The 27,072-nt window shown below is 35.4% G+C and overlaps 2 protein-coding genes across 4 annotated transcripts; one reads left to right on the forward strand and one right to left on the reverse strand.

The window, feature by feature from the left end:
- Positions 1-53: 53 nt before the first annotated feature.
- Positions 54-5,728, forward strand: LOC126773832 (DNA polymerase alpha catalytic subunit). The gene is made up of 10 exons (XM_050495039.1): positions 54-177; positions 254-451; positions 572-756; positions 982-1,212; positions 1,303-1,878; positions 1,981-2,172; positions 2,291-2,548; positions 2,669-2,798; positions 2,874-5,321; positions 5,404-5,728. Exons 1-10 carry the CDS (start codon positions 162-164, stop codon positions 5,628-5,630), a joined length of 4,461 nt encoding a protein of 1,486 aa, XP_050350996.1. The 5' UTR covers positions 54-161; the 3' UTR covers positions 5,631-5,728.
- LOC126773811 (uncharacterized protein CG7065-like) lies at positions 5,491-26,939 on the reverse strand. Of its 3 annotated transcripts, none has more exons than XM_050495018.1 (23): positions 26,670-26,939; positions 24,651-24,863; positions 21,572-21,733; positions 21,172-21,289; positions 20,937-21,069; positions 20,652-20,805; positions 20,256-20,422; positions 19,778-19,878; positions 19,666-19,690; positions 19,295-19,355; positions 17,408-17,478; positions 16,989-17,100; positions 16,072-16,258; positions 15,659-15,812; positions 15,308-15,511; positions 14,544-14,624; positions 14,276-14,431; positions 13,847-14,123; positions 13,480-13,680; positions 9,200-9,358; positions 7,892-8,037; positions 7,459-7,744; positions 5,491-7,371 (listed from the first exon to the last, which is right to left on the reverse strand). In XM_050495018.1, the coding sequence occupies exons 2-23, from the start codon at positions 24,753-24,755 to the stop codon at positions 5,818-5,820; spliced, it is 4,614 nt and encodes a 1,537-aa protein (XP_050350975.1). In that variant the 5' UTR covers positions 24,756-24,863; positions 26,670-26,939; the 3' UTR covers positions 5,491-5,817. The 3 variants fall into 3 exon arrangements, with proteins under 3 accessions (XP_050350975.1, XP_050350967.1, XP_050350983.1); XM_050495010.1 differs by having other exon boundaries at positions 15,638-15,812; XM_050495026.1 differs by lacking the exon at positions 24,651-24,863 and having other exon boundaries at positions 15,638-15,812; positions 26,670-26,938.
- Between the last annotated feature and the right edge of the window lie 133 nt (positions 26,940-27,072).

Here is a 27,072-nt window from a genome sequence, read left to right on the forward strand (position 1 = left end):
AATGATTTAGAACGATAATAAATTTCGCGCCAATTCCAAATGTCAAATGTCATAACTTACTGATTTTGATTGTTTAGTAATTTATGATCAATTTCTTTCATTTTAAAATCTAGTTAGTATAAGCTTTTATAAAACTTTTTTATGATAAATAACTCAAAATCATGGCAGAATCTTTAGGTACGTGTTACTCTTATCTTAATGTCACGAAAGTTGACGATCAGAAGTTACATATGTTTTTAAACAATATTTACAGCTGGTCAAAGAGCCAAAAGGCAAAAAGTTGATAAACATGGTCGCATGACGGCTTTAGAAAAGCTGAAACTTCTAAAAGGAAAGGGCTCAAAACATAAATATGATGTAGACGAAATGGAGAATGTTTACGATACGGTCGACGAGACAGAATACACCGAACGAGTTTTGCAGCGACAAGAAGATGACTGGATCGAAGACGGTTTGTTACTGTTATTTTTGTAAAAACACATTTGTCAGTAGTTTACTTTGAAATAAGTACTTTTCTGTGATAAATAATCTACTAAATAGGTAAACTAATAAATTAATGAAATATTTATAGATGGCACAGGATATGTCGAAGACGGTAGAGAAATTTTTGATGATGATGATGGAATTGATGATACATATGTTGCAAGTACTAAGGAATCTGGCCGAGGACAAAAGAGAAAAGCCAAAGTTGCACCACCTTCAGGGAAAGGCAATATAAGAAATCTCTTAGGAGCCATGCCAGCTAAGAAAAAAGATGTAAGCTCTTTGTAATATTTAATGTAAACTGAAACATAACTAACAAAGATAATTATGTTTTAATTAAAATAATTATGTTTTAATTAAACATTGTCAAGAACTTTCAAGCCAACTAAATATTTTTATTGATTGTCTTATTATAATTTGTGAATTATGTTGTGTAAAACTTGTAAATTTTTTTTATTTATATTTCTTTATTTACAATTTAAACTAATTAAATTATAGGATGCAAAAATATCAGAAGACAACATTTTATCAGATATCATGTCAGATTTGGATGGAAGTACCTCAACTGCAGTCAAACCAAAGTCCTTCATGCCAAGCAAAACTAATATCATAGAATCAAACAAAAAAGAAGCTCAAAACTACTTCAAAAACTTATCAACTTCTGTAAAAAAACCTACTCCACCTATTAAAGTTGAGGCAACAGCATCTACACACCACAACAAAACAAATGTAAGTTACTTCAAAGTAATTAATATTGTCATTTAACATTTTTAGAAATAATAAATTGATATTATTTTAATATATTTTCATTTCATTCAGGATCAAAATAGTCAGTTAAAAAAACAGTCAAATGATCATATCCCAAAGAAATCTGAATGGAACATAGATAAAGAAATAAAGAAAGAATTAGAAGACTCTGCAACTCAGAACATAGAAGAGTTTCAGACACAAGAAATCAATTTTGATGATGATTTTAGCAATGATGCTGCCTTGTGTGAAGTTGCAGAAGTCAAAGAAGAGACTCCAACTGTCTCTAACACTATAACAGATGTAGCTGAAGAATTTTTGAATGAGGATTTTGAAATATTTCCAACAAAAAAAGAAACAAAAGAATTAAAACCTTTGAGCAGTAATTGGGCAGATCAGAATCAAAATCAAGTGGTTTCTTCTGTTCAAACCGATGGTCAACTTCCACTTCAAACTAACAAAGAAGGGGAGAAAGTTCTTAAATTTTATTGGTTAGACGCTTGGGAAGATAGATTTGTTAAACCAGGTGTTGTGTATTTATTTGGTAAAGTATATGTGAATCCAGCAAACAAGAAAGCAGGCTGTATTTCTTGCTGTTTGGTTATAAAAAATGTAAATCGTCAGTTGTTTCTTCTTCCAAGGGAATATGTAAGTTTGTAAATTTTAAAATCAAATTAGAATTCATTTATATTTTCCATTAATAGCAAAGCTGCTTATGTTTTTACCTTCCATCTTTTCCGTCTTTTATAGAAATTGGATCCCATAACATTGGAACCAACAGACCAAGAAGTCACAATGATGGATGTGTATCAAGATTTTAATAGCTCAGTGGCCAGTGAGTTGGGTTTAAAAAATTTTAAGTCTAGGAAGGTCACTAAAAATTACTGCTTTAACTTGCCTGACATACCTGCGCAGTGTGACTATTTAGAAGTGAAATATTCTGTAAGTTTATTTCTTTTTGTAGAAATTTGTGTCAAATTAACTTCATAAAAATATATATTGATCTAATTTGTAAGAAAAAAAACTTAGTCTATTTTAAGTAATTAATACTTATTTACAGGCTGCATTACCCCCACCCCAATCAGGGAAGAAATATTCAACATTTTCTCACATATTTGGTACAAATACTTCTTCTTTAGAGACATTTTTGCTGGATAGAAAAATCAAAGGTCCCTGTTGGTTAGAAGTGAAACAAGTTGAAAATGTCCAAGCCAAAGTGTCGTGGTGTAAGCTAGAGGCTACTTGTGAGAAAATGGAACAAGTTAATGTTATCAGAGATGATAATGATCTGGAACCACCACCAATTGTTATTGCAACAGTAAGTTCTTTATACTTGTATTGATAAATTCCAGATATTTACTACAGACTCATTAGTAAATAAAAAGGAACCTGGTAATTTTAATTAATAAAATAACTGCTTAAATATTTCCATTTTTAGCTTAATATGCGTACTGCCACAGATCCAAAAACAAATAAGACAAAAATTTTGATGTTGAGCTGCCTAGCGCACAATTCCTTTCCAATACATAAACCACCACCAAATCCACCATTTCATCAGCACTTCTGTGGTAAGTTTATTTTAAAATAAATTGGTAAAAACAGTTTAAATTAATTACCTAATATCATAATCATTTAATTTGCAGTAATGACGAAATGTATTGACATATGGCCACTTGATCTCAAACAACATTTATCTCAATACAAGGCAACAAGACTGACCAAATGTGATTCAGAAAGAGAACTTCTTAACTTTTTTATGGTACAGTTTTGGAAGCTAGATCCAGACTTAGTTGTGGGTCATGATTTACAAGGCTTTCAACAGGATTTGCTTATTGGTAACATCTTAGATTTACGTATTCCAAATTGGTCTCGTCTAGGCCGACTTAAGAGGTCAGTAGCACCTCAGAGAAAATATGCAGCCAAGGACGCATTTTTAGGAAGACTGGTGTGTGACATAAAACTTTCTGCCATGGAGCTAATACGAGCCCGAAGTTTTGATTTAGACACACTGTGTGTAAATGTTCTTAAAATGAAAGAAGGCGATCGCGTCGATGTAGCTCTCGAAGATTTACCACGTTACTATGAAAGTACTAATGATCTTCTACAATTAGTAACATTAAGTATGCAGGATGCCTCATACATATTAAAAATCATGTGTGAACTTAATGTAGTACCATTAGCATTACAAATTACACAAATTGCTGGTAATGTGATGTCTCGAACTCTAATGGGTGGAAGATCTGAAAGAAATGAGTATTTATTGCTACATGCTTTTAATGAAAAGAGTTATATTGTACCGGATAAAGTCTATGGTAAAAAAATAGTTGTTGATGACGCGGATGGGGATGAACAAGAAGAAGCTGGCTCAAATGTATCAAAAAAACAAGGTAAAAAAAAAGCCGCATATTCCGGCGGTCTCGTGCTTGACCCTAAAAAAGGTTTCTATGATAAACTAATTCTCCTGATGGACTTTAACTCTTTGTACCCAAGTATTATACAAGAATACAATATTTGTTTTACAACAATTAAAAGGAAAAATGGCGCAGTACTTGACGATGATATAAATAACCTCGTTTTGCCTGGTCCAAATACTGATTTTGGTATCCTTCCCACTCAGATTAGAAAACTTGTGGAAAGCAGAAGGGAGGTAAAAAAGTTGATGAAATCACCAGACTTGTCACCTGAACAATATATGCAATATAATATAAGACAAATGGGCTTAAAACTTACAGCAAATTCTATGTATGGATGCCTGGGTTTTACCCATTCCAGATTTTATGCAAAACCACTAGCAGCCTTAGTTACTATGAAGGGCAGGGAAATTCTTATGGATACAAAAGAAATTGTGCAAAAGTTAAACTATGACGTTGTATATGGAGACACAGACAGTTTGATGATAAATACAAACTGTTTAGATTACGACTATGTATTTAAGATTGGCAATGATCTGAAAAGAGAGATTAACAAAAAGTACAAGCAGATTGAATTAGATATTGATGGAGTTTTTAAATATCTACTTCTTTTAAAAAAAAAGAAGTATGCTGCTGTAGTAATTAGTAAGAACAAAACTGGTGAATTTATATTTACCCAGGAACACAAGGGTTTAGATATTGTTAGACGTGATTGGTCACAATTGGCAGCAGAAGCGGGCAAATTTATACTAAGTCAAATACTTTCCGAACAAACAGCCGACGAGAGGCTCGAAAGTATTCAAAATCATTTAAATAAATTGAAAGATGATTTAGTAAGTGGTAAAATGCCATTATCCTTATTAACTATCACAAAACAACTTACCAAAAATCCAAATGAATATGCTGACAAGAACTCTCAACCACATGTCCAAGTAGCATTGAGATTAAATGCTAAAAATAGTAGAAGATTTAAAAAAGGTGACATAGTTCCTTATATAATTTGTGAAGATGGCACCGCTAATTCAGCAACACAAAGAGCTTACCATATAGAAGAGTTAAAAAATTCTGAATATCTCAAAGTGGATTACAAGTATTACTTGGCACATCAACTTCATCCCGTCATATCACGTATATGCGAACCCATAGAAGGCATGGATCCGGCGCGAGTCGCCGATTGTCTTGGTCTGGACCCTTCAGGTTATCGACAAATTATTAAAAAAGAAAACACAAACACAGACACATATGAGGTTGAAAACGATCAAGAAAAGTACAGACATTGCAAAGAATTTTTGTTTGTGTGTGTAAACGAGAACTGTAAAACTGAAAATAGAGTCCGAGAAACATTTGTCACATTGGATAAAGAAAATTTAACGTTCTTAGAAAAATGTCAAAACCCTAAATGTTCTGTAAAACCAGTTGATTATGTTGCTTGCATTCAAAACCAATTGATTCTACAAATGCGGCAGTACCATAACCAGTATTACGCAGGCTGGTTATCCTGTGAAGACCCAGCTTGCGGATACCGCACGATTCGACTTCCGCAAACATTTGCCGGTGGCTATCCTTTATGTAGACAGTGTGAAAAAGGGGTTATGTTCAGAGATTACACTGAAAAAGATTTGTACCTTCAGATAAACTTTTTTCATTTTTTATTTGATATTAATAAAAACAATACTTCAAGTAAGTTTAATTTTTTTATTTTTTTACATACATTATGTAAAACTAATATTACAACTATTTATGTAAATATTTATTTTTCCAGAAACTAAAATATCTACACCAATCATTTCTGCATTTCAAGTTTTAAAAGAGACTGTAGAAGATGTCCTGGCACACTCGGCATACTCTATAATTAACTTATCTAAATTGTTTAGATTTTTCCGTCTAGATAATAAAAATGGAAGTACCATTAAACCAGAACCTGTGGAAATCGATATCTTACCAGAAACTGAACACATTGATGCTTTAATGGAAATGGGGACTTACTAGAACTAAATATGTAATAAGGCTATTATTTGTAAATACAATTCCTTTTTCCATTATAATGTACATATTATTTACAACAATAAAAATAATATCAAATCTAACTTTTTTTTCTTTAATCCTATTTATTTAATTTATAAATCAGGAAACTAAATATAACACACAATGAATTTTTTTTAAAATATTTTAGTTTTTAATAAAAACCGCGGCCACGTCCTCTTGTTTGCTTTGCAAAACCTCTGCCTCTGCCCCTAAAGTTATTCTTCTCAAAATTTCCATGTATCTGCCCACTAAACTGCTGCATTTGATTTACATCTTGCCTATTATTAAAGTTGTCTTGCATTCTGTTGCCCATAAAATTACCTCTAATACCTTGATTAAATGAGTTATTATTTGTTCCTCTTATTGCACCATATGTCTGATCTTGACCTCTCAATTCAGGTTTAAAATTATCTAGTAAACTTGGAAGTCCCTGATTATAATTATCTTGAGGTTTTCTTAGTCCTTGATTAAAGTTATTTTGTGATGGATTATAACTGTCTTGAAGTCCACGTGGCACTTGATTATAATTGTCTTGAGGTCCATGTTGTCCTTGATTATAATTATCTTGTGGTCCATGTGTCCCTTGGTTAAAATTCTCTTGTGGTCCATGTTGTCCTTGATTATAACTGTCTTGTGGTCCATGTGTTCCTTGATTATAATTGTCTTGAGGTCCACGTGGCCCTGGATTATTTTTATCTTGAGATACAAATGACTTTTGATTATTATAAATATCTTGAGTTCCTCTGTATCCTAAATTATAATTGTCTTTAAATCCTCTTGATCCCTGAAGACAATTGTCTTGAGGTCCTCTGGATCCTTGATTATAAATTTCTTGAGATCCTCTCGACCCCTGATTATAATTGTCTGAAGGTCCTCTTGAACCTTGATTATAAATTTCTTGCGCTCCTCTTAAACCTTGAAGATACATATCTTGTGGTCCTTGTGATACTTTATTGTAATTATTATCTTGTGATCCTGGTGATCCTTGATTATAATTTTCCTGTGATCCTCTTACCCCTTGATTATAATTATCTTGCACTCCTTGTGACACTTGATGAAAATTACCCTGATCATTTCTGGACCCCTGATTAATATTTCCTTGGTGTTCCCATTTCTCTCGAATATAACTGTCTTGTGATCCACGTGGGTTCTGATCACCACTATTTAGGAGAACTTTATTATAACTATCTTGAGGCTGTTTCAACAACAAATTGTCATGTTGTATATTAACTTGTCCTGACATATCTGATGTTTGTCTAGGCTCCCATACTGGTGTACGTACTTCAACTAGATTGTTATGGTTCCCACTATAACTTGGTATATTTGGAGTTCTAAGTAGTCCTTGTTGATTAGACATTGTTTGAGTAAGCAATTGTTGAGGATTTAAAAGTGGATTCGGTTTTTCCATCAACGATGGCTCAGGTAGATCACCAAAAGACCTTGGCTGTGTATTACTAGTAACAACATCAGATACCACTGCTGGATTTGAAGTTGGGGCAGGTGTGGATTGCAACGATGCTTGAACTAATGCTAAAAGGTCAGTTGCCGAAAATATATCTTTTTTAACATCATTTGAACTTGCAGTCGTTATAGTAGATTCAACCACCTCAGGAGAAGCTTTTGACTCTTCAAGAGATTTCTTTACTATCTCCATTTCTTGACGAATTTGATCTTCTTTAACTTTTTGCGTAGCAGATTTAAATACCTGTAAATTAATAACAAAATACATTATTTAGCGCTCAAATTATTTACCTTAGTAATCTATCTAATAGCTTAATATAAGCAGACATACATCTTCAACAGTATAATCATCATCGTCGTCACTTGCAATATTAAGGGGTTTATCCTCAACAGAGTGAGAAGTCTTTTCTTCAGTGGTCGGAGCATTAGTAGCCGCAGCGCCTACATATTGCCTTAACCTCTCAACGCGTTGTGGTTCACGAGCTTCAAGTTTTTTAAGATACGCAATAAGGCTATGTTGCTCTTCCGCAGAGAGTTCATTAAAATTCTTTAGTAACGTTTCCAAATCAGAGTCAGATAAACCATCCATTGCATCAGGTACATCTTCTTTCTCAGCTCTGTAAAATAAATGTTGAATAAGATAATGGTTTATAACAAAAATATTTTGGTGAAACATAAATAACTTTTGTCTATATTTTTGCACTAAACTACTTAAAGATGTAATTCATTAATATATTTCCTGAGTGAAAGTAATAAAAAATTACTTCTTATCATCGTACGCGGACTGTAGCATTTGTAGGGCAGAAGCAGTGCTTCCAGTGGCAGTCCGGGTTGATTTATCATTAGCAGCTCCTGCCTCAGTTTTCCTCTTTGAATCTGCTTCTCTTCTCTTTGCTTCAGCCATCCCAACCTGAAAAAGACAAAAAAAGACACAATTAAAAGTAAAACACTATTACGATTCTGACTAACAACTGAGTTCCTTTTGATTTTTCTCAGTATAATCTAAGGTCCAAACCAATAAATCTGTACAATGTAATAAAATCTGTAAAATGATTCAAAAATACTTGAATAAGGTATAATTTGATTTGAAAGCAGACATTTAACAAATAGGTTGTTAACTCTGCCTATTAAATAATAAACTTTTTGATTAATTTATTTAGAAGTAAATCTTATTCTCTATCTGAAGATTCGGTGCGCTGTTTTTTATAACTTGTCTTTTAAGGATAATCACAAATTTTGTACACTTGATCAGTGAAGTTTTTTTTCACACTCATCAGCACTTATATTATTCATATTGTTTTCGATGTGTTGTAATCTAATTGACCAACAACTTAAATGGATTTTTAGGAATGTGTTATTTTATGCAAGGAAACATATGGGAAAACAACAGTAAAACCTGTTTATATAACTAACAATAGAGGCAAAACTCTTTTCGTCCGATAAACGACGCAATAAAAACAATTTAATCTAAAACAATTATTTTTCTTTTAGCTCTAAACTATATGAACATATGGGTGAGTGTTCACACACACACATAAAGTGGCATTACTTCACAGTTATGGTGTAATCAGGCCGAATATTAGTCACACACAAAGTCTATTAAAAATGTTGTGTACAATATAAACACACAAAACACAAATACAATTAATGTGAGCGAACCAGCACAAATTACGGAAACAACATAAACGATGACATCGTAATACGCATACAAAACGCAGATAGCGGATAGCGAACACGGATACGGGTTTCGCCTCGGTGTCGATCTCAACCGCTGAACTTTGCGCTTGTGCAGGTAGGCCGGCCGGTCGAACCGGCGACAACATAAGAGAAAGGACGACATCACAACGGAGCTAAGAAATGTGTTTGACAATTGCACTATATGCGATCATCCGTTGTGTCGTCTATCCGATATCTTATGTTGAGTAAAATATGTCGTGCATGTTTTATGTATATGTGCACTTATGTTTGTATTACGTACGTATGTATGTATGTATGTGTGTATGTACGTATATGTGGTGGACGCCACAAGCATACCTTATATGAGGAAATATAATAGTATAAATAGTACTTACCACTGCATCGACAAGATGCGCGAGCTCTTCTGATGACACGTCTGTCTTTCCCTGAGCGATGAGTGCGGCGGCCATCTGTTGTGCGATCTGTTCGCGATCCACAGCGCCCACGCCCGCTACTGGCACCGCCTCCGAACTATTGTTTGCTTTCAATGCTTCCTGTGAACGGAATCGCAATATTGTGTTTTATTTAAGTGGCATTTAAGAAAACTGGGGAGATATTTTTCTGCGTGGTAACAACATTTAATGAATTCTAGGATTGATAGAATATAAATAATTATAAATTGTTACATACAAGAACATTATTAGATTTATTATTGTTAAAGTGCCGTTAAAATTTATTGAAAAAAAGAACATTCAATATCACATAATATAATCTACATAAAATAAATGTTGAAATGTCTTTAGGTGAAAATATATAGTTGCCGAGTATAATTATGGTAACCAAAAAAGTAAAACAAACCCAATTCAAGATATTGCTGAATGCTGAATTAACTTTACTCTACACGACAACTTTACCCCCTTTATCAACAAAAAATATAATTAAGAAAAGTAGACAAAAATCCACGCATACGTCGATCAAAACGACCATTGCATATGCTTGTCGCGAAAGATGAAAAAATTGTGTTTCGAATGTCCACGAACTTTGCTACTATTTTGATTTTAGTATAAACATAGACAAAGATAGGTCAGATGTTTACACAGTCATACGTGCACTCGTCACAAACAAAAATTAAATCATAGTCAGATGACGTCATGATTGTTGACTATGTGTTTTAAATGAAATAAATATTTTTTTATAACAATGGAATAAAGTAATGGATGGATGGATTTGTCCAAATATTTTTTTTCTTTCTAATAAAACAGCATTCAATATTTTTTCGTACGCTAATATTTTTTACTTGAACGTACCTGAGCGTCCTTTCCAAGCGGCTGGTTTCAGAGCGGCAATGTAAAATATCGCGAACTATACACTATTCTTTAAGCATACCCCTAATACCTACTTAGGAGGTCCTGTTATACTAGTCACAAGTTTTGTATATTTTATAACATGCCCAACGTATTGCCTGTGTTTTATTTTATATGTTATGCATTATACACCCAGTATATACGAAATAAAACATATGACACTATTTTCTAAAATAAGCAAATTAATATCATAGATTTTTCTTTAAATATATAGCTGTCATCATCAGCCGAAAGACGTCCACTGCTGGACAAAGGCCTCCCCCAAGGATTTCCACGTTGGCCGATCTTGCGCTGCCCGCATCCAACGGCTTCCCGCGACTCGTTCTAAGTCGTCGGTCCACCTTGTAGGGGGCCTGCCCACGCTGCGTCTTCCGGTTCGTGGTCGCCACTCGAGAACCTTTCTGCCCCAGCGGCCGTCGGTTCTGCGAGCAATGTGCCCCGCCCACTGCCACTTCAATTTAGCAATTCTTCGGGCTATGTCGGTTACTTTGGTTCGCCTGCGGATTTCATCATTTCTGATTCGATCTCGCAGAGAAACTCCGAGCATAGCCCTCTCCATTGCCCTTTGAGTGACCTTGAGCCTTCTTATGAGGCCCATTGTGAGCGACCACGTCTCTGATCCATAAGTCATCACTGGCAACACACACTGGTCGAAGACTTTCGACTTGAGACACTGCGGTATTTGGGATGAGAAGATATCGTGTAGCTTCCCGAACGCTGCCCAGCCGAGTTGAATTCGACGATTGACCTCTTTCTCGAAGTTGGACCTACCTAGTTGGATGGTCTGACCTAGGTAGACATAGTTGTCTACAACTTCGAGTGCAGAATTTCCAACCTTGACTTGAGTGGGTGCAACATGGATGTTCGACATGATTTTCGTCTTGTCCATGTTCATTTTTAGACCCACTTGTTGGGAAACCCTGCTGAGGTCATCGAGCATAGTGCCGAGGTCTTCCAAGGTCTCAGCCATAATTACAATGTCATCGGCAAATCGAAGATGAGTGATGTACTCGCCGTTAATATTGATGCCAAGTCCGTTCCAGTCCAGAAGCTTGAAAACATCTTCCAATGCAGCGGTAAACAGTTTCGGAGATATCACGTCTCCCTGTCTTACACCTCTCTGCAGTTGGATAGGTTTTGAGTTCTGATCCTGGAGTCGGATCGACATGGTGGCGTTCTCGTACAAGCACTTTAACACCCTGATATACCGATAATCAATTTGGCACCTTTGAAGAGAATTCAGCACGGCCCAGGTTTCGATCGAATCAAAGGCTTTCTCATAGTCCACAAACGCTAAGCAAAGTGGCTGGTTATACTCCTCAGTCTTCTGTATAACTTGCCGCAGCGTATGTATGTGGTCTATGGTGCTAAAGCCTTTCCGGAATCCGGCTTGTTCGGGTGGCTGGAAGTCGTCAAGCCTTTGCTCGAGACGATTCGTAATTACTCTCGAAAACAACTTGTAAACATGACTCAGCAGTGAGATGGGCCTGTAATTCTTCAGAAGGGTTTTATCACCCTTCTTAAAGAAAAGTACCACCACACTTCTGTGCCATGCTTTTGGCGTTTGACCTTTGGCAATGACGGAGTTAAAAAGCCTCTGAAGAGCCCTGAGGATCGGTGTACCACCCGCCTTCAGAAGCTCGGCTGTAATACCATCATCACCAGGTGCCTTGTTGTTTTTGAGTTGTCCGAGAGCCATTCTAATCTCGAAAAGACTGACGTCCTGAAAATCTTCAGTGTAGTGTCGGGTTAGTCTTGCTCTGGGATCTGCAGCATGACTACTGACAGGTGATTGAGCTGTCGTGTACAGCTGACCGTAGAACTTCTCAACCTCTTCCAACAGCTCAGATCTTGACGTGACTATTCTGCCATCCTCAGTTTTCAGCCTTGTCAGTTGACTCTGACCAACAGACAGATCTCTGGCGAACACTTTAGAGCCTTTGTTCCGCTCGATGGCCTCTTTAATGCGCATTGTATTAAATTGGCGAGTGTCGCGAGTTAGAGACTTTGAAATCCGTCTGTTGATCAGCCGATAGCCGGCAGCATCAGCTGGGGACGTCAGAATCATTTTCCGTCTTTCCTCCATAAGCCGTAGGGTAGAGGCAGAGATCTTTTTGGTTCCTTTTGTACGGCTGGTCTTGAAGGTCTTAGACCCAGCCGTACGGACAGTTTCCACAAGCCTGTCGTTGTATGTGTCCACTTCTTCGCAGTCTGCTAGGCAATCGAATCGGTTTTGGAGTTCGAGCTGAAAGGCTTCGGGATTTCGGATTTGAAGAGGTGATGGTCGGAGCGTAGACTTCATCAGTCGGGACCTCTGGAGTTTAACATTGATATTTAACGAGCCTCTTACGAGTCTGTGATCGCTCCCAGTTTTGACTGCATTGATCACGGAGACGTCATTAAATATTTGTCTTCTCGTCGACAAGATGAAGTCTATCTCATTCTTGGTTTTCCCATCAGGGCTCACCCAGGTCCATTTACGCTGACCTGGCTTCTTGAAAAAGGAGTTCATCATAAAGAGTCCCTCCTTCTCCATAAAGTCGGCCAACATCTGGCCCCGAGTGTTGCGGTCTCCAATTCCATGAGGTCCCACCTTTAACTCATCACCGAATCGTTTGCCCAGCTTCGCGTTGAAGTCCCCCATTACAACAGTGAAATGAGTCTTGTTGGTATGTATGGCTTTAGATAAATCCTCATACATGACCTCAACCTCATCGTCGGAGTGTGTCGAAGTCGGCGCGTATACCTGTATGACCTTCAAAGAATACCGCTTGGTGATTCTGAGTATAAGGTACGCCACCCTAGCCGACACACTCTCGATTTTCACAACGTTGTTAACGAGGTACTTGTGGACTATGAACCCGACACCACCTTGAGACAGTTGATCGCCCTCTCGGAAATAGAGAAGGTTACCGGATTTCAGGATCATCGTATCCTCCCCCTGTCTTCGGACTTCGGATAATCCGACGATATCCCAGTGTAACCTGCTCAATTCTTCCTCCAGTTCGATGATCTTCTCGTCGGTCCGCAGTGTACGCGTGTTATATGTTGCCAGGGCCAGAGGTCGTCGGTGTTGGTAACACGAAATCTGCCGGGGATTCTTAGCACCCCCTGCCCCGCCGTTACCACAGCTGTTACCAAGGCTAGGAATAGCAGGGCTGCCGGGGACTAGGGGCCGTGGTTTAGTTGCGCGAATCATGAGGGGATATGCCATAATATATAGCTGATTACGTAATAATGAAGGAAATTTTAATACAATTCTAATTCAGCGTAACAAATGTACCCGCGTCTTGTGCGGTAAGTGCGCCCACCTGCTGCTTCCGCTTTTTCATGCGCGTGTCGGCCTCGTGGAGCGTGGCGGCGGCGCGCACCACGGCCGAGCGCACGGCGGCGGCGGCGCTGCCCGCCACCAGCCCCGCCTGCACCGCGCCCTTCAGTTTCTCCTTCGCCGTCTCGATCAGCACCACCGCTGCCTCGGTCACCAGCAACTCCTCAGATGAGTTTGCTCTGTCCTGTGACAAATCGTTAATCTAACTTTATTTATAGTTTTCGAATGATGCGATTCAGTGAAATTGTATAAACAATTAATGATAGATATAATCATAAGACTATTGTAATATATATTTTTTCGACATTTATCCTTATTTATAAAAGACATTATAGAAGACCTGACAGTACCTTTTCCATCTTCAATGCCTCGGTGAGCAAGTCGACTATCTTAGGACCCAAGCTACCGAGGTAGTCTTCGAGCGCCACCAGCAACCTCAGCGTGGCGACCACGTTCTCAGCTGACCCAAAATCTTGCGGCGCGGAAGCCTTATCACGGTAGATGTCGGGCCGACGTGAGTTGCGTGATACCACGCTGCCGGTGCGCGAGTTCGGAGCGATGGGCGAGCGAGCATCCGGCAGCGAGCCCAGCGAATCGTCAGAATTCCACGGGGATAGGCCGTCGTCGCTGAGAACGTTTATATTTGAAATAAAATCTATCGTTCGAGATTTTTTACACATATACCCATGTAATAAAAATTACTAATGTACGAATAACTTTACTGTATGAAATTAGTAAAATTAAATATTGGCTTGGAGGAATAATATAGAGCAACGCACGGCTTGAGCTCTTCATCGGAAATGAGGACGGTGTCGGTGAGCAGCGCGCGCGCGGGGCTGTGGTTGCGCGGCGCCGACGCGCGGCGCGACAGCGGACTGCGCGCGCGACGCGCTGCGGCCCCGGCGGCCCCCACGCCGCGCCGGCTGCTTTCTGCTCTGCACCCACATGATAAATGACGATTATATTTTGTGTTATCCTCATATTTTAGACATTATAAAATTTATTTATAGAACTAAATTTATTCCATAATCAATATCGTAATCTTACTTATGTATCGGACTGCGGGAGCGTGTACGCAGTGAGCGTAGCGGAGACCGACGTCGCGGTTGCGAGCGACGCTCAGGAGACCTGAAGATTCGAAAGTACTTTGTATATGTAAAACGGAAAGTCGATTTAATTATTTTGATCGATAGCCTTTTCCAATTTTTCAAATAACGCTATTATTCCATTGTTACTTTTGTAATAAGCAGTTTAAAATCTTAACCTATTTATTTCCAATTATTTTTTAGAGTCAGCACATCATTCTAATGAATGATAAATTAAAAGTAAGCGAAACACAGGAGGATACGATGGAAGTAGCAACACTTTTAATTCAACTAGTTACACTTATAAACACATTAGTTGTTAACAGTAGAGTAGAATCAATCGTCTGGCTATGTTGGAGTATAATACATTTTTAATTTAATACGAAGTGTCAGTTTACCAATTTCGCTTCTTTATCGATTTAAAATAGTAATATTGCTAGTTTTTTATATTTGATTTCATTTTTTAAATGAAACTTCTTTCGAAAACATTTTGACATTTATTTATAAAAAACTTCTCAAAAATCAAAAAAATAATATACTGATAAAAAATGCCAATTTTTTTTCCTAAATCTATCATTTCTCATTTGTTTGTAAATTATTGTCATAATACATTAAATTTCCGAAGGATCTACTATAGTTGAGTTATCTAACAGTGGTATTGGTTGTTTCAGTTAATTTCATTTTGACGTAAGTTGTCATGAAATAAGCTTCTGTCAGACGACTTACCTTCGTTCTCTATAATCGGGTATCCTGCGCTTCGCCTCTGGAGAAATCTTCCTGTGACGAGGTGAGCGTCTCCTTGGTTCCGGGCTTCGTCTTCTAGACAACGGAGATCGATGTCGGTATTCTGGTGACCGACGACGATCCGACGACCTGTGACGATCAGGAGTCCTACGATGATCTGGTGTCTTCCGACGCTCTTGTGGCTTCCTATACGACATATCAGATCGATAAATAGTTCTAAATAAAAAATAATAATAATAAAAATGATCTATTCCTGTCACTCGCACGCCCTCTCTTTCGCTCACACTCTTAACAAGTTACTATTGGAATTACCACGGCTCTGGACACACGTACTTGTCGTCGACTCGGTCGGGCGGTGTGAGTCGCATGCGTCGATAGATCTCGGTGACGGTCGCGCGCAGCTCCTCCTCGTGCAGTTCCTTCATACGCCCCGTCCAGAATACGATCCACTCCGGCTTAAAGTCATGCTTCGACGGGTCTTTGCCCTCTGTCACGGAAGATGATGATTTTATTTCTAACAATATAACGACTCGTTTCTGAATCAGAGCAGTTACAGTGTTGCCTTTGTCTGTTAGTTGAATCTCTATTTTAGTCAAGTTTCTTAACTTACATAGTTGTCTATTAAAAGAACGACTAACGAAATATATCTATTGTATTTTCCCGTTTTTAATATAACATCCGCTTCGGTTATTAATGAGACGAGAGGGCAACATTAAAAAATAAAATATAAACACATTAATACGCACCGGCCTGTATCTCCTTGTACCGTCGGTTCCAGAACTTCTTCCACTCGTCCGGATAGAAGGGATGCTTCTCCGGGTTCTTCTCATGGTAGGCGAGCGCCTTCCGCGCCAGCTCCTCGGCCGCGTCGCGCTGCTCGGCCGCCAGCTTCACCTTGTACTCGTAGTTGGGCGCGCGCGGCCGCTCCTCCGTCTGCTCACGAAATCACCAAACTTTTCAGACACTCGACTAGAGGTCCTCTTTGTAAAATAAATTAATGCCTATCTAGGTATTGCTTCTATAAATAATAGAGTTCGTAAAACCTATGAACCTTTTTGTATGTCTTAAAGGAAACACCTCTTCCAATGAGGAGACATTTTCTATCTTTGTGACCACACAAAACAAGGCCTTTAGTTTGTCTGACAAAGTTGCCAATTTTAACATTATATTTTATTTATATTAGATATTAACTTTAAGAATCGATATATCCGATATATTCCAAATCTTAAGCTATATATATTTTTTATAATAAACTTTACAATTAAACCTTTACTTGATATTCGGCTTCTGTCAAGATCCCCTTTTCTTGTTGAGGTTTAAAGTTGCTACTAAACGGCAATCCCTATACGGGTTGATACATGATGGCAGAATTTAATATAGCACAGTAGATAGATTTCCTCACGATATTTTCCTTTACCACCGAGCACTAGACGAATTATAAGCGCAAATTAAGTACAAGTAAGAACAAATAAAATTACACACTGGCGATTGAAGTTTAGCCTGCGATCTTTTGTTAATATAAACATGTTAATTGCTATCATTGGACTATCTCGGTTTTAAGATCACTTTTTTTTTATATTTATGTAATCATTAGTGGAAAGGAAGTAACCTTTATTATTTTTTTTTATAATTATAATTAGTGTTATACACAAGCAAAGTTTACCATCTCCTGAGACTTGGCCTTGCTATTCCGTATGGCAAAACGCGAACGGTAAGAACTCTCCGGTATCCGCTTGTCAGGGTACGGCTCATAGCGCTTCGACTCCAGTTTACTCCTAAGGGTATTACGATTACACGTTAGTTTTACTAGTAAATCGAGAATTATTTTTATTATTATGTCAGAAAGCAAACGTGAGCTCAATTACTAGTAGTTACCCTGATATCGACACAAATTGTAAAAGGTATATTATCTCGTAATACCATTTGTATAAATAGGTCGTCATATTTTTTGTGGCTATAATTATAGTAGGTCGCCTTTGAAAGCGAATATAAAAAACATAGTCGATGCTTAACGAGGATCACAATATAGCAAAAATATACATGATCAGCGCCAATAAACTACAAGAGCACGGAACTGCCGACCTGGAGTTACCGCGCGGTTCGGGCTCGTCACTGACGTCGGACAGCGCGTCGGCGGCCGCCGCGCGCCGCGCCTGGCGGACATATACTGAACCTTTAGTCTAAACGGTAATGTTACATTTAAGTTACATGTGCGTGTGTGTGTGTGTGTGAATATGTTGGAGTTCTCCCTCAAATACACACACACGTATTTAAGGGAGTCTGTATGTGTATATGTGGGCAGCGTCGACAGAGAAACTAATAGACGTAATGACGATTTCCTTCTCACTTACACAAGAAAGAGAACGAAAATTACGTTACAAATGGTTTAGATAGAGATAGAATTATCAAATCTTTTGTCCCTTATCGCGTAACCAGTTTTAGTGTTTGTTTCGCTACTCAAGTAGCGAAACGAACTTGACAGTTGGTGCATTCATTGTGTTTATTATTTAATTTTATTCTTATTTTTATGTTCGAAAACGATTCTAATCCAGAGAAAAGACAGAGAAACGATCCTTATCTCATATCGAAGGTTATACAATGGTGCGTTGTCGTATTATTTCATGTTAAAGTAATAGCAAGAAAAAAATTGCCGCCGTGTGTTTTCACGCGTAAGTACGACAGTTTTGTCTCTAAATATAGTTTGTCAGTGATGTTTATTTATTCCATAGCATGACGGAACCTTATATTGCATTAAAACACTGAAAATAATAGGATTTTCCAGTTTTTATCGTTCATAACCTATCATTATTTATCATGTAAGTGCTGCAGGCGTCAGCTAAAAATTCCCGATTTTCGATAAAAAATATCGACTCGTCGACAATGTAAGTAAATAAATAAGGAGTCCAAGCCTAAAGTGCTTCGTTATATATAAATATGTTATATTTATTTATTCGTTCTCCTATTTATAATTTCCTAATGACATTGTTTAACATTCTTAATAAATTTATAATATTATTAGACTCCGAGTCAAGAGGTTACCATAAAATTATATATATGGCAACCATTCTTTATTAATAATTTAATTTAGTGTTTTAGATTTCAACATCTGAGGAGAATGCTAATCCAGTACCATATAAAGATGTTGAATGTCTTTTGATAACGAAAACAAAAAAATATTACAATTTAAAAAATATATAATTAATATTAAAAAGTATAATTTAATAACCTCATTTTATTTTATTAAATCCTGATATTTATTTATCTCCAACAACAGGCAATGCAGTTACTATGGCAACATTATACGCACACATTGACAATATCTCTGTCTCAATCGCGGCTTCACGGCTCCTTGATCTATTAGTTTCTCTGTCTACGGTGGGCAGCCTGTGTGTATATGAGGGAGCGTGTGTGCATGTGTTAAGTAATAATAAAAAAAATGAATAATTTTACTCGATAATCTATACATCTCAAAGGATAACCAAACCCTAGATTTTCATATTCCTTACAATTTGCTATTAGCTCTGCTATATTATGCCCAACGAACAATACAGTAACAGCCTGTAAATGTCCCACTGCTGGGCTAAGGCCCCCTCTCCCTTTTTGAGGAGAAGGTTTGGAGCTTATTCCACCACGCTGCTCCAATGCGGATTGATGGAATACACATGTGGCAGAATTTCAATGAAATTAGACACATGCAGGTTTCCTCACGATGTTTTCCTTCACCGTCAAGCACGAGATCAATTATAAACACAAATTAAGCACATGAAAATTCAGTGGTGCTTGCCCGGGTTTGAACCCACGATCATCGGTTAAGATTCACGCATTCGAACCACTGGGCCATCTCGGCTTTTTAAAAAATTTAATTAGAAACATAAAACTATACTATAACCGGTGAAACATAGATTAAAAAACTTTTTGATATATTGTGTAAACACAGACACGGCTCGATAGGTCAAAAATTGAACTTACATTGTAATTAGGAGGTTTAGATGGAGCCGCGACTACAGGAGGTGACGGATCACGGGTTTTTCTGTAATAATAAACATTATTAAATGTTTGAAGTTTCATCGTTTAGATCATAAGCTATTGTTCTATAATAAAATATATTTTTTTTTAAATCTAGTTAATGTACATGAAAGGTGAGTAAGCTAATGTGTAATGTAATTAAACTTTGATAAAAAAATATTTATATTTCTTACAAAAATTGCGACAGGAATTGACCGAAGTTCAGGCGACTAATTAGATCGGCGCTTTGACACTGATTATGTCATATTATTTTAAACTTTAAATACTTAATATAATCAAGTAAGAAGATATGAATAAATAAATAAAAAACTCACCTTTCACTAAGCTTGGTCGATGAATCTATAGCGGATAAAAATAGGAAACTTTAAATTAATAAATTAAACAATAATTATAAAAGAATATTATGTAACATATTAAATCGCATACCTAGAGAGTTTATTAAATCTGCATCGACAACTTCCTCAAATGTGCAATCATCGGTTTCACAGAAGTGAAATCCTCGAAAGATCCATTGATGAATTTGATTTCTGAAATTGGAAATTAAACATCACAAATAAAAGTATTAGGAAGCCGTAAAGGATGAAACAAACGTTTAAGAAATTTAACAGAACAAATATTACCTCATCACAAACATGTTTATCTATTAAGTACTAAACCGATCATCACTAAATTTTGCATACACATTATCAGAGGTACAGAAAACGACATAGGGCATCTAACACGCCGCCCACACCCACTCGCGCGAAAACGAATTGAATGAAGTGACTTGAGAAACATCATCGTTTTCAGAGCTCGGATAGGAACCGAAGATTCGTCATCAATCAAGCGGCTCTTTGTGGACCGAATCTGCGGTCAGACAGTCCGTTTAACGTCGTAGTACCTTGTTATAATTGAGCATTCGCACCTGTCCTTCTCGTACTCCTCCTTGTCGATGTTGATGGGGCGCAGTCGGCCGTACTTGTCCTGGATGCGCGTGGCGAGGCGGTTCATGATGACGGCCACGCCCTCGCGGTACTTGGCGTGTCCGCGGTACGGCGTCAGCAGCGTGCACGCCTTGCTGAAGTGGCGCAGCTGTCGGCACAACGGACAGGTTACAGCGCTACTACTGTGTACTGTCATTTATTTATCCTAAATTTTTAATAACTATTTCAAAGCATTTCTTTAACTTAAACATTACAATTACTTATTAAATTACAAAATAAAACTGAATAAACTAAAATTGACTGAAAATTGATTAGCACTTTAATAAAAAAAATTAATAATATATGCCATGCCGAGTTATAAATAAGAGCGAGCTTACGAGATAATTGTATCGGTGCCAGAAGCATGTGAGATGATTGACGATAGTGCGTGGGTAACCTTGCTTGATGCAGAGCACGCAGATGTAAGAGGGCTCGTAGTGCGCTTGCTCAGGGGGGTGCTCCACTAGGTACTCGATACCGAGCAAAGGCGCTCTGGAAGTTTTTTAAAATATGAATTACAAAATAGCAGCATTTAAACAGCTTTGCCTGAATTTATATTTATATTTGAAAGCGGCAAAAATTACTCATATTAGATATAACATAGTAGCAAAAACACCACGCACTTGACGTTATCTAGTGTTTCCTGGATGTGGCAAACCACGTTGCGGTACTTGTCGTACTTCAGATCCAGCTCCGTAGGGTTCTTTTTGTAAATCTCTACCTCCTCCGCCATCTTCTGCAGCACTTTTTCTGTAGCTGGTAATAATAAAAATCATTTTTAACATAAACCTTATATTTTCCTTACAAAATATTATAAAGTAGTATTCAAAATACATTATAGTATAATGTGTACATTACCTGCAGACTTAGTATTCCCCTTTTCATTCAATATGTATGGATGTTCCTCAAAAATACTTAGTGGCCAAACATTCTTCATGGAGATCTTAGTTTTATGCTTCTTTCCCGATATATGAGTCTGTAACGATAATTAAGCAAAGATTGCATTTTCAAGCCCACTCAGTTTTCAAGAACATAATTTGTGTTTAAAATTCATCTCGGGCTCGGCGTTGAAAGAATCATCTTGAGGTGACCTGAATATTTCGAATGACATATTCAATGTCACATGTGTATTCATGGAGCATCATGACAAATAAGCTCTAAGCCTTATATTCAAGAAAAAAAGCCTCAGCCTAGTAGATTTTTTTTTAAACTTTCGACAATTAATCAATCGTTGAATAATTAATTACGTATACATTACCTGTAAAATGCTCTCCCCGCTGCACATGGCCGCACACGGATAGCACAAGTATATCCACTTGCCGGAGATATCGCGCCCGCGACGTTCCACCATACAACGGAAGCTTCCATCTTCAGTCTCGATCTTCAAACTATTTAGATGTTGCTGGAACTCCTGCTCAGCCTGAAAACGAAGTGATAATACATGAATATGCAATCCAAAACTCAGATTACAATCCGTTATTTTAAACTTGAAAAAAAAAAAAAAAACGATTGGGATATTGGAAGATTGATGTAAATTACACAATTATACACACTTAGGGGATCCGAATAAAAAATAAAAGAGACGATAAAAATTTATCCGTTTATTAAAATAAAATGTTTTGATATATTTTTTTTGCTTGTCAAACATACTTACCAATCTCCGTTTTTAAAGTAATCGTGAAAAACAATCAACACATAGTGACATATGACTGTCTACAGAATTATGTAAGAACCATAATAAACAGTACGCGGAATCCTTTTTTTTTCTTAATGTAACATCTCACTTATAAATTAGATATCTAAAGATAAAATTTCGTTTGCACATTACTTAATTCGATCGATACCGCTCAGAAAAAAAGATGTGACCGTAAAATTGTACGTTCTACAACTAGTTCGTGCTTAGAAGTCCGTTAGGGTACCGTGGTTTTTATAGAATTTATTAGACTAGTGTTCGCCAAGTGGTCGAAACTCAAGATCAAGACCATAATCATTAATGAAAATGTTTTGGAAATATATATGATATATATAAATTTGCATGTTTCGAACTGTTTTTTGAAATGTTTTGTTTTACTCTTATATCTATTATTTTATATACACATTATGGCTTAAAATTGATAACACTAAAGTTCGCCAACAGCTACCAAACAAAATAAGAAGCAGTTGAAAAACAGAGCAAAAAAAAACATTTCGATGCCTGTTTATATATATTGAATGCCCATTTTGCCGCAGTCACACCTTTTGGCAGATTCACACCTCAAGTATTTTTTTGAAGAATATAAAGACATAACATCTCAATAATACACATTTTTCGTCGCGACTTACTTTTTTAATTTTGAAATATTAATTTAAAACTGACAAACAGAAATATATAAATTAGATTTTATTATTCGCTACATTATTTTATTTTACACAAATACCTTTTACTTTCGACTTCCCGTAATAATAGCGAGAATAATCCCTTGGTAATGCAGAATACTTTCTATATTTACTATACGTAAAACTTATTCATGAATGGGCTCTTATTTAAATAAACTCGATAAAATTGGTTAAAAACATTAACATATTCTTACAAACTATGATATAACAGGATAAGCAGGCTGTTTTAAATATAATGATGCTTTAAAAACTGTAATATATTTTTGTGTAAGCAAAATGGTACGAATATGATGACAGAATTTGTTAGTTAAAATAATTAAAAAGTTAATAAAGTTATAATTTATCTTATGAATTATGTTACGTTAAATTTTGAATTTTTGACCACACCAACCATAATTTACTCTATATCTAGGACGTTTTGGAAAATTCCCCATAAATTTATATATGTTTTGTTGTCGTTAAAATGTTATAATATGTATGTTATGTTTGTATGTCAGCAGGCAATAATATCCATGTTAAGTGAGTAACTTTACATACTACATTATTAAACAAAGTACTTTATATTTTTATTGATATTTATAATGAGAAGGCAGACAAGATGATAGAAGATGTGCTACCTTATGATGAAGTTTCACAACCGCCTACATACAGGAGTACTGTAAGAAATACTAACTATTCCAGTGTTCCCACAACAGTCAATGTCAGCTATGGGAGCTAAGATTTTAAGTCTATTGTACCTGTAATTACACTGACTTACTCAACCCATAAATTGTAATTGATTTTGTCATTTGTCTGTAATACCTTATGAGCATAAGGATGCCCAGTGGTTAGAACGGGTGAATCATAACCAATGATACCGGACTCAAACTCAGGCAAGCACCACTAAAGTTTTATGTAGATCTCTGATTTCACAGACATTCTGCCACATGTGTAACCAACCCGCATTGGAACAGTGTGATGGAATAAGCTCCAAGCTTTCTCCTCAAAGCCTTAGCCCAGTGGGACATTCACAGGCTGTTACTTTACATCAATATGAGGGGTAACATATGCCTTACAACCAGTGAAACCATTTAAAATAAATTGGTTTGGGAGTTTGTAAGCCAATATTCAGGTTGTTTCAAATCTGTTTATTTTAATTTTTGTTTTTATCCCATAGGACGTCAAACTAGTTAAAAAATTATAAATTTAAAAGGCACTTAAAATATTCTTAAAATAAATTATTTTGGCAAAGCTATTAGTTCAGATGCAGTGATAAAACTTAAGCTTTCCTAAAAAGCATCTTTAAATACTAGTTGCACATTTTGAAGATTTCTTTTTTCATTATGACAGCGAAGTTCTGAAGCAGAAAATGAGGACAAATATAGGTATGGAAAATATTTTTTTATTGTAATAACAAGTCTTTCAAAGTTTTTTATATATGTCTTACTATCTTATTGAGAATTAATTTAGAAAACATTTCTTTGATTTTATCACCAATAAAAAAAAAAAACACTTAAAAAAACTCACTGTTGAATGCAGCTAAACAAATCTGACATTTACTTTTATACAAAATCATTAAAACCATAACTGTTATCATCAGTTGTAGTGATTGTTTTTAAAATGTATGAATGTGTTTATAGCCAATATAATATAAGAACTTGTTTTAATATTTAATATAAATATGTAACTCTAAAGAGTAGTATTCCACAGTCTATTAATATTATTGCTTATTGGTATGTCCTATAAACTATATATTGAAATGGGTAATAGTTTTATATTTAGCACTGATTGGTTGTTTAAATGTTCAATAATGTATTACCTTTTTATTGTTTTTATAATAATTAAGATCTTTATTTTATGCCAAAATACTCATTTGTATTAGAACTTAATTTATTGAATTTATAATAATAAATATAATTATTAAAAATTGTGTTTATTGCTTTTAATATAATAAACAAATAAAATATGAAATATTATCTTACCTTCGTACAAATAGATGATGATTCATCAATTTCAAGCTTTTTAGGAACTTCTGTCACAGAATCTTCATAGCCCTCCGCTCCGGGAGGGCAGTCCGGAAGGTCCATCTTGAGACACTTAACACTTGACAGTTTATGACCACAGATTAATCATAAACTTTAATCACTTATATTTTTTCAACAATTTTTCTTTTTTTTAGTCTTCAACCACGGAAACTGGAAAATAAATCATTATAATAAATTTATTAATATATATTTATAGCATGAGGAACATTATCATGATAAAAACAAAATGATACTTACACAGCATTCAAGTTTGAGATACTTACTTAGAACATGCTTGTATAATCACTATGGTTATATGCAAATGCATTGAGTGATTAATATTAAATATATTACATATCTATATGGTAAACTTTTTATATCACAATAAACTAGTAATTTTAATCTGTTTAATCTTAAATATAAAACATCGGCAACTAACTTATAACTATATTATCTTATATAAACACCTGTCAATATAGTTAATCCAATTGTATTTCATGGGGATCGACTAACATGAAAAAAAAGTTATTGGCTTTAAGCAAAATTTTATGTACTAAAAAAAGACCTATATACTATATAGATATACTATTACTATATAATTACATTTATGAATCAATTTTTATTTGAATGCATTCAATTCACTCATACTCCAATTGTAATAAATGTAGTATTTGTTAATAAATGTAATAAAAAAGAGACTCAAGTCACTTAATATATACAACCAAATCAATATATCATACAAAATTGAAATATTTATAATATTTATCTTAATCTGTATTGTCATTTATTCATAATTTTTGAATACCTACTTATTAATACATCTCAAAACCACATACCCATACACAATAATTTTATTGAAGAGTTTTAAAAAAGGTTTAGTTATTGATTAAATCCCATTGTTGAGCAGCAGCCTTATTCAAATTAGTCTTTCCCATGATTTATTATTTATATATGTATGGGAGGTTGGCTTCCAGTGAAACTCCATTCAAAACAAGTTTTAAGTCGTACAACACCCCTCTATGTAAGTACTTTTATTTTAATTTTATTAAGAGTATGAGAATTGTTTTATTTAAATAACACCACAAAGACAAAAAAATATTTATATAACCCCTCAACTGGTGTTACCCGCGCGCAAGCCTCTATCTAACTTTTGCTGGCCCTCTGCATGGGGTACCCCACTGGGTAGAGACAGATACATTCTTTCGAAGATTTATCGATAATTTTGTATAAATTCCTACTTATATATATATATATTTGCATTAAATATAAAATTCCCTACAGATTAGAATGTAAATATTCTAAGTTTTTTATACATACATGTTGTTAACATCGAAATTTAGTGGGAAGGGAAAATTGTGATAAAATAAGGTATATTTTTTAAATTAAAACTGGTTCATGTACAGTTTTGTATTATTTTATAGCTTAAGCCCAACAACTGTATGTTTTACTCTATATATATTTTTTTATATATGGCTTCACATTTCTTCTTACAATTGTTATGATAGATTAAGAGACATAATATATATGTCATTTTAGCTGTTATGACTTTAAGATAATGAGGATTTATAATTATAATTGATACCGCACAAAGAGTAAATGTTTTCATACATACTTCAAATCTTCAGTCATCAACGGAACACAAACATGAATAATATAATTTCATCTTAGTAAAACAACACCACTTTTTAAAACTCCATACCTATTCTTTATAAATAAATCTAAAAATTAATTAAAATTTCCATAGAAGTACTTACCACGATAAGAAGTTAATGACACTCACTTAAAATTATTGAAAAAACTGAAATTTTATTAAGGGTACGTAAATATTCATGACCCGGCAAACTGTTCATAGACCTTTCGTGTAAAATATATGTATTTTTATTTAACAATAAAACTAAAAGTATTTATATATTTTTTCTATTTATCTTTAATTATCTAAGATATTGGTATATTTATTAACAGTGTTTGATACTTTACCTTTAGAAGTCGCAGTGATGACTATTTCACTAAATTTTACTGTTGTCGAAATGTACACGGAGTTGTTACATCAAACCACAGGATCCACTCGACTAACATATTTTATTTAATATTTACATAATAATTGTAGCAGTTAACGCAAAAGTTCCAATTAAATGGATTTCGCTATTCGCAATATGATAATTGCAATTCAATATTTTAGTAAAATAAAATATTTACTATACCAACAGCTTGGATAGAGAAGCCATTAGCCAATTTATATTTCCATTATCCATATTCCATAGACCACGAACTGAACCAACCACTGACAATTCATTAGCATAGACTAAAAATGTTTATAATGATAACCTTACACGTTACGATATACAACTATATAATTATACAATAATAATAATTATTGATT

This window comes from Nymphalis io, chromosome 2, assembly GCF_905147045.1.
Source record: "Nymphalis io chromosome 2, ilAglIoxx1.1, whole genome shotgun sequence".
In the NCBI taxonomy this organism is placed as follows: domain Eukaryota; kingdom Metazoa; phylum Arthropoda; class Insecta; order Lepidoptera; family Nymphalidae; genus Nymphalis; species Nymphalis io.

Coding starts and splice junctions, on each gene's coding strand:
- LOC126773832 (XM_050495039.1), top strand. Junction 757..981: donor TGCCAGCTAAGAAAAAAGAT/GTAAGCTCTTTG, acceptor ATTAAATTATAG/GATGCAAAAATATCAGAAGA. Junction 1,879..1,980: donor TTCTTCTTCCAAGGGAATAT/GTAAGTTTGTAA, acceptor CGTCTTTTATAG/AAATTGGATCCCATAACATT.
- LOC126773811 (XM_050495010.1), bottom strand. CDS start 24,755: ATGGACCTTCCGGACTGCCCTCCCGGAGCGGAGGGCTATGAAGATTCT. Junction 21,070..21,171: donor GGGGAATACTAAGTCTGCAG/GTAATGTACACA, acceptor TATTATTACCAG/CTACAGAAAAAGTGCTGCAG. Junction 7,745..7,891: donor TCCGCGTACGATGATAAGAA/GTAATTTTTTAT, acceptor TTTATTTTACAG/AGCTGAGAAAGAAGATGTAC.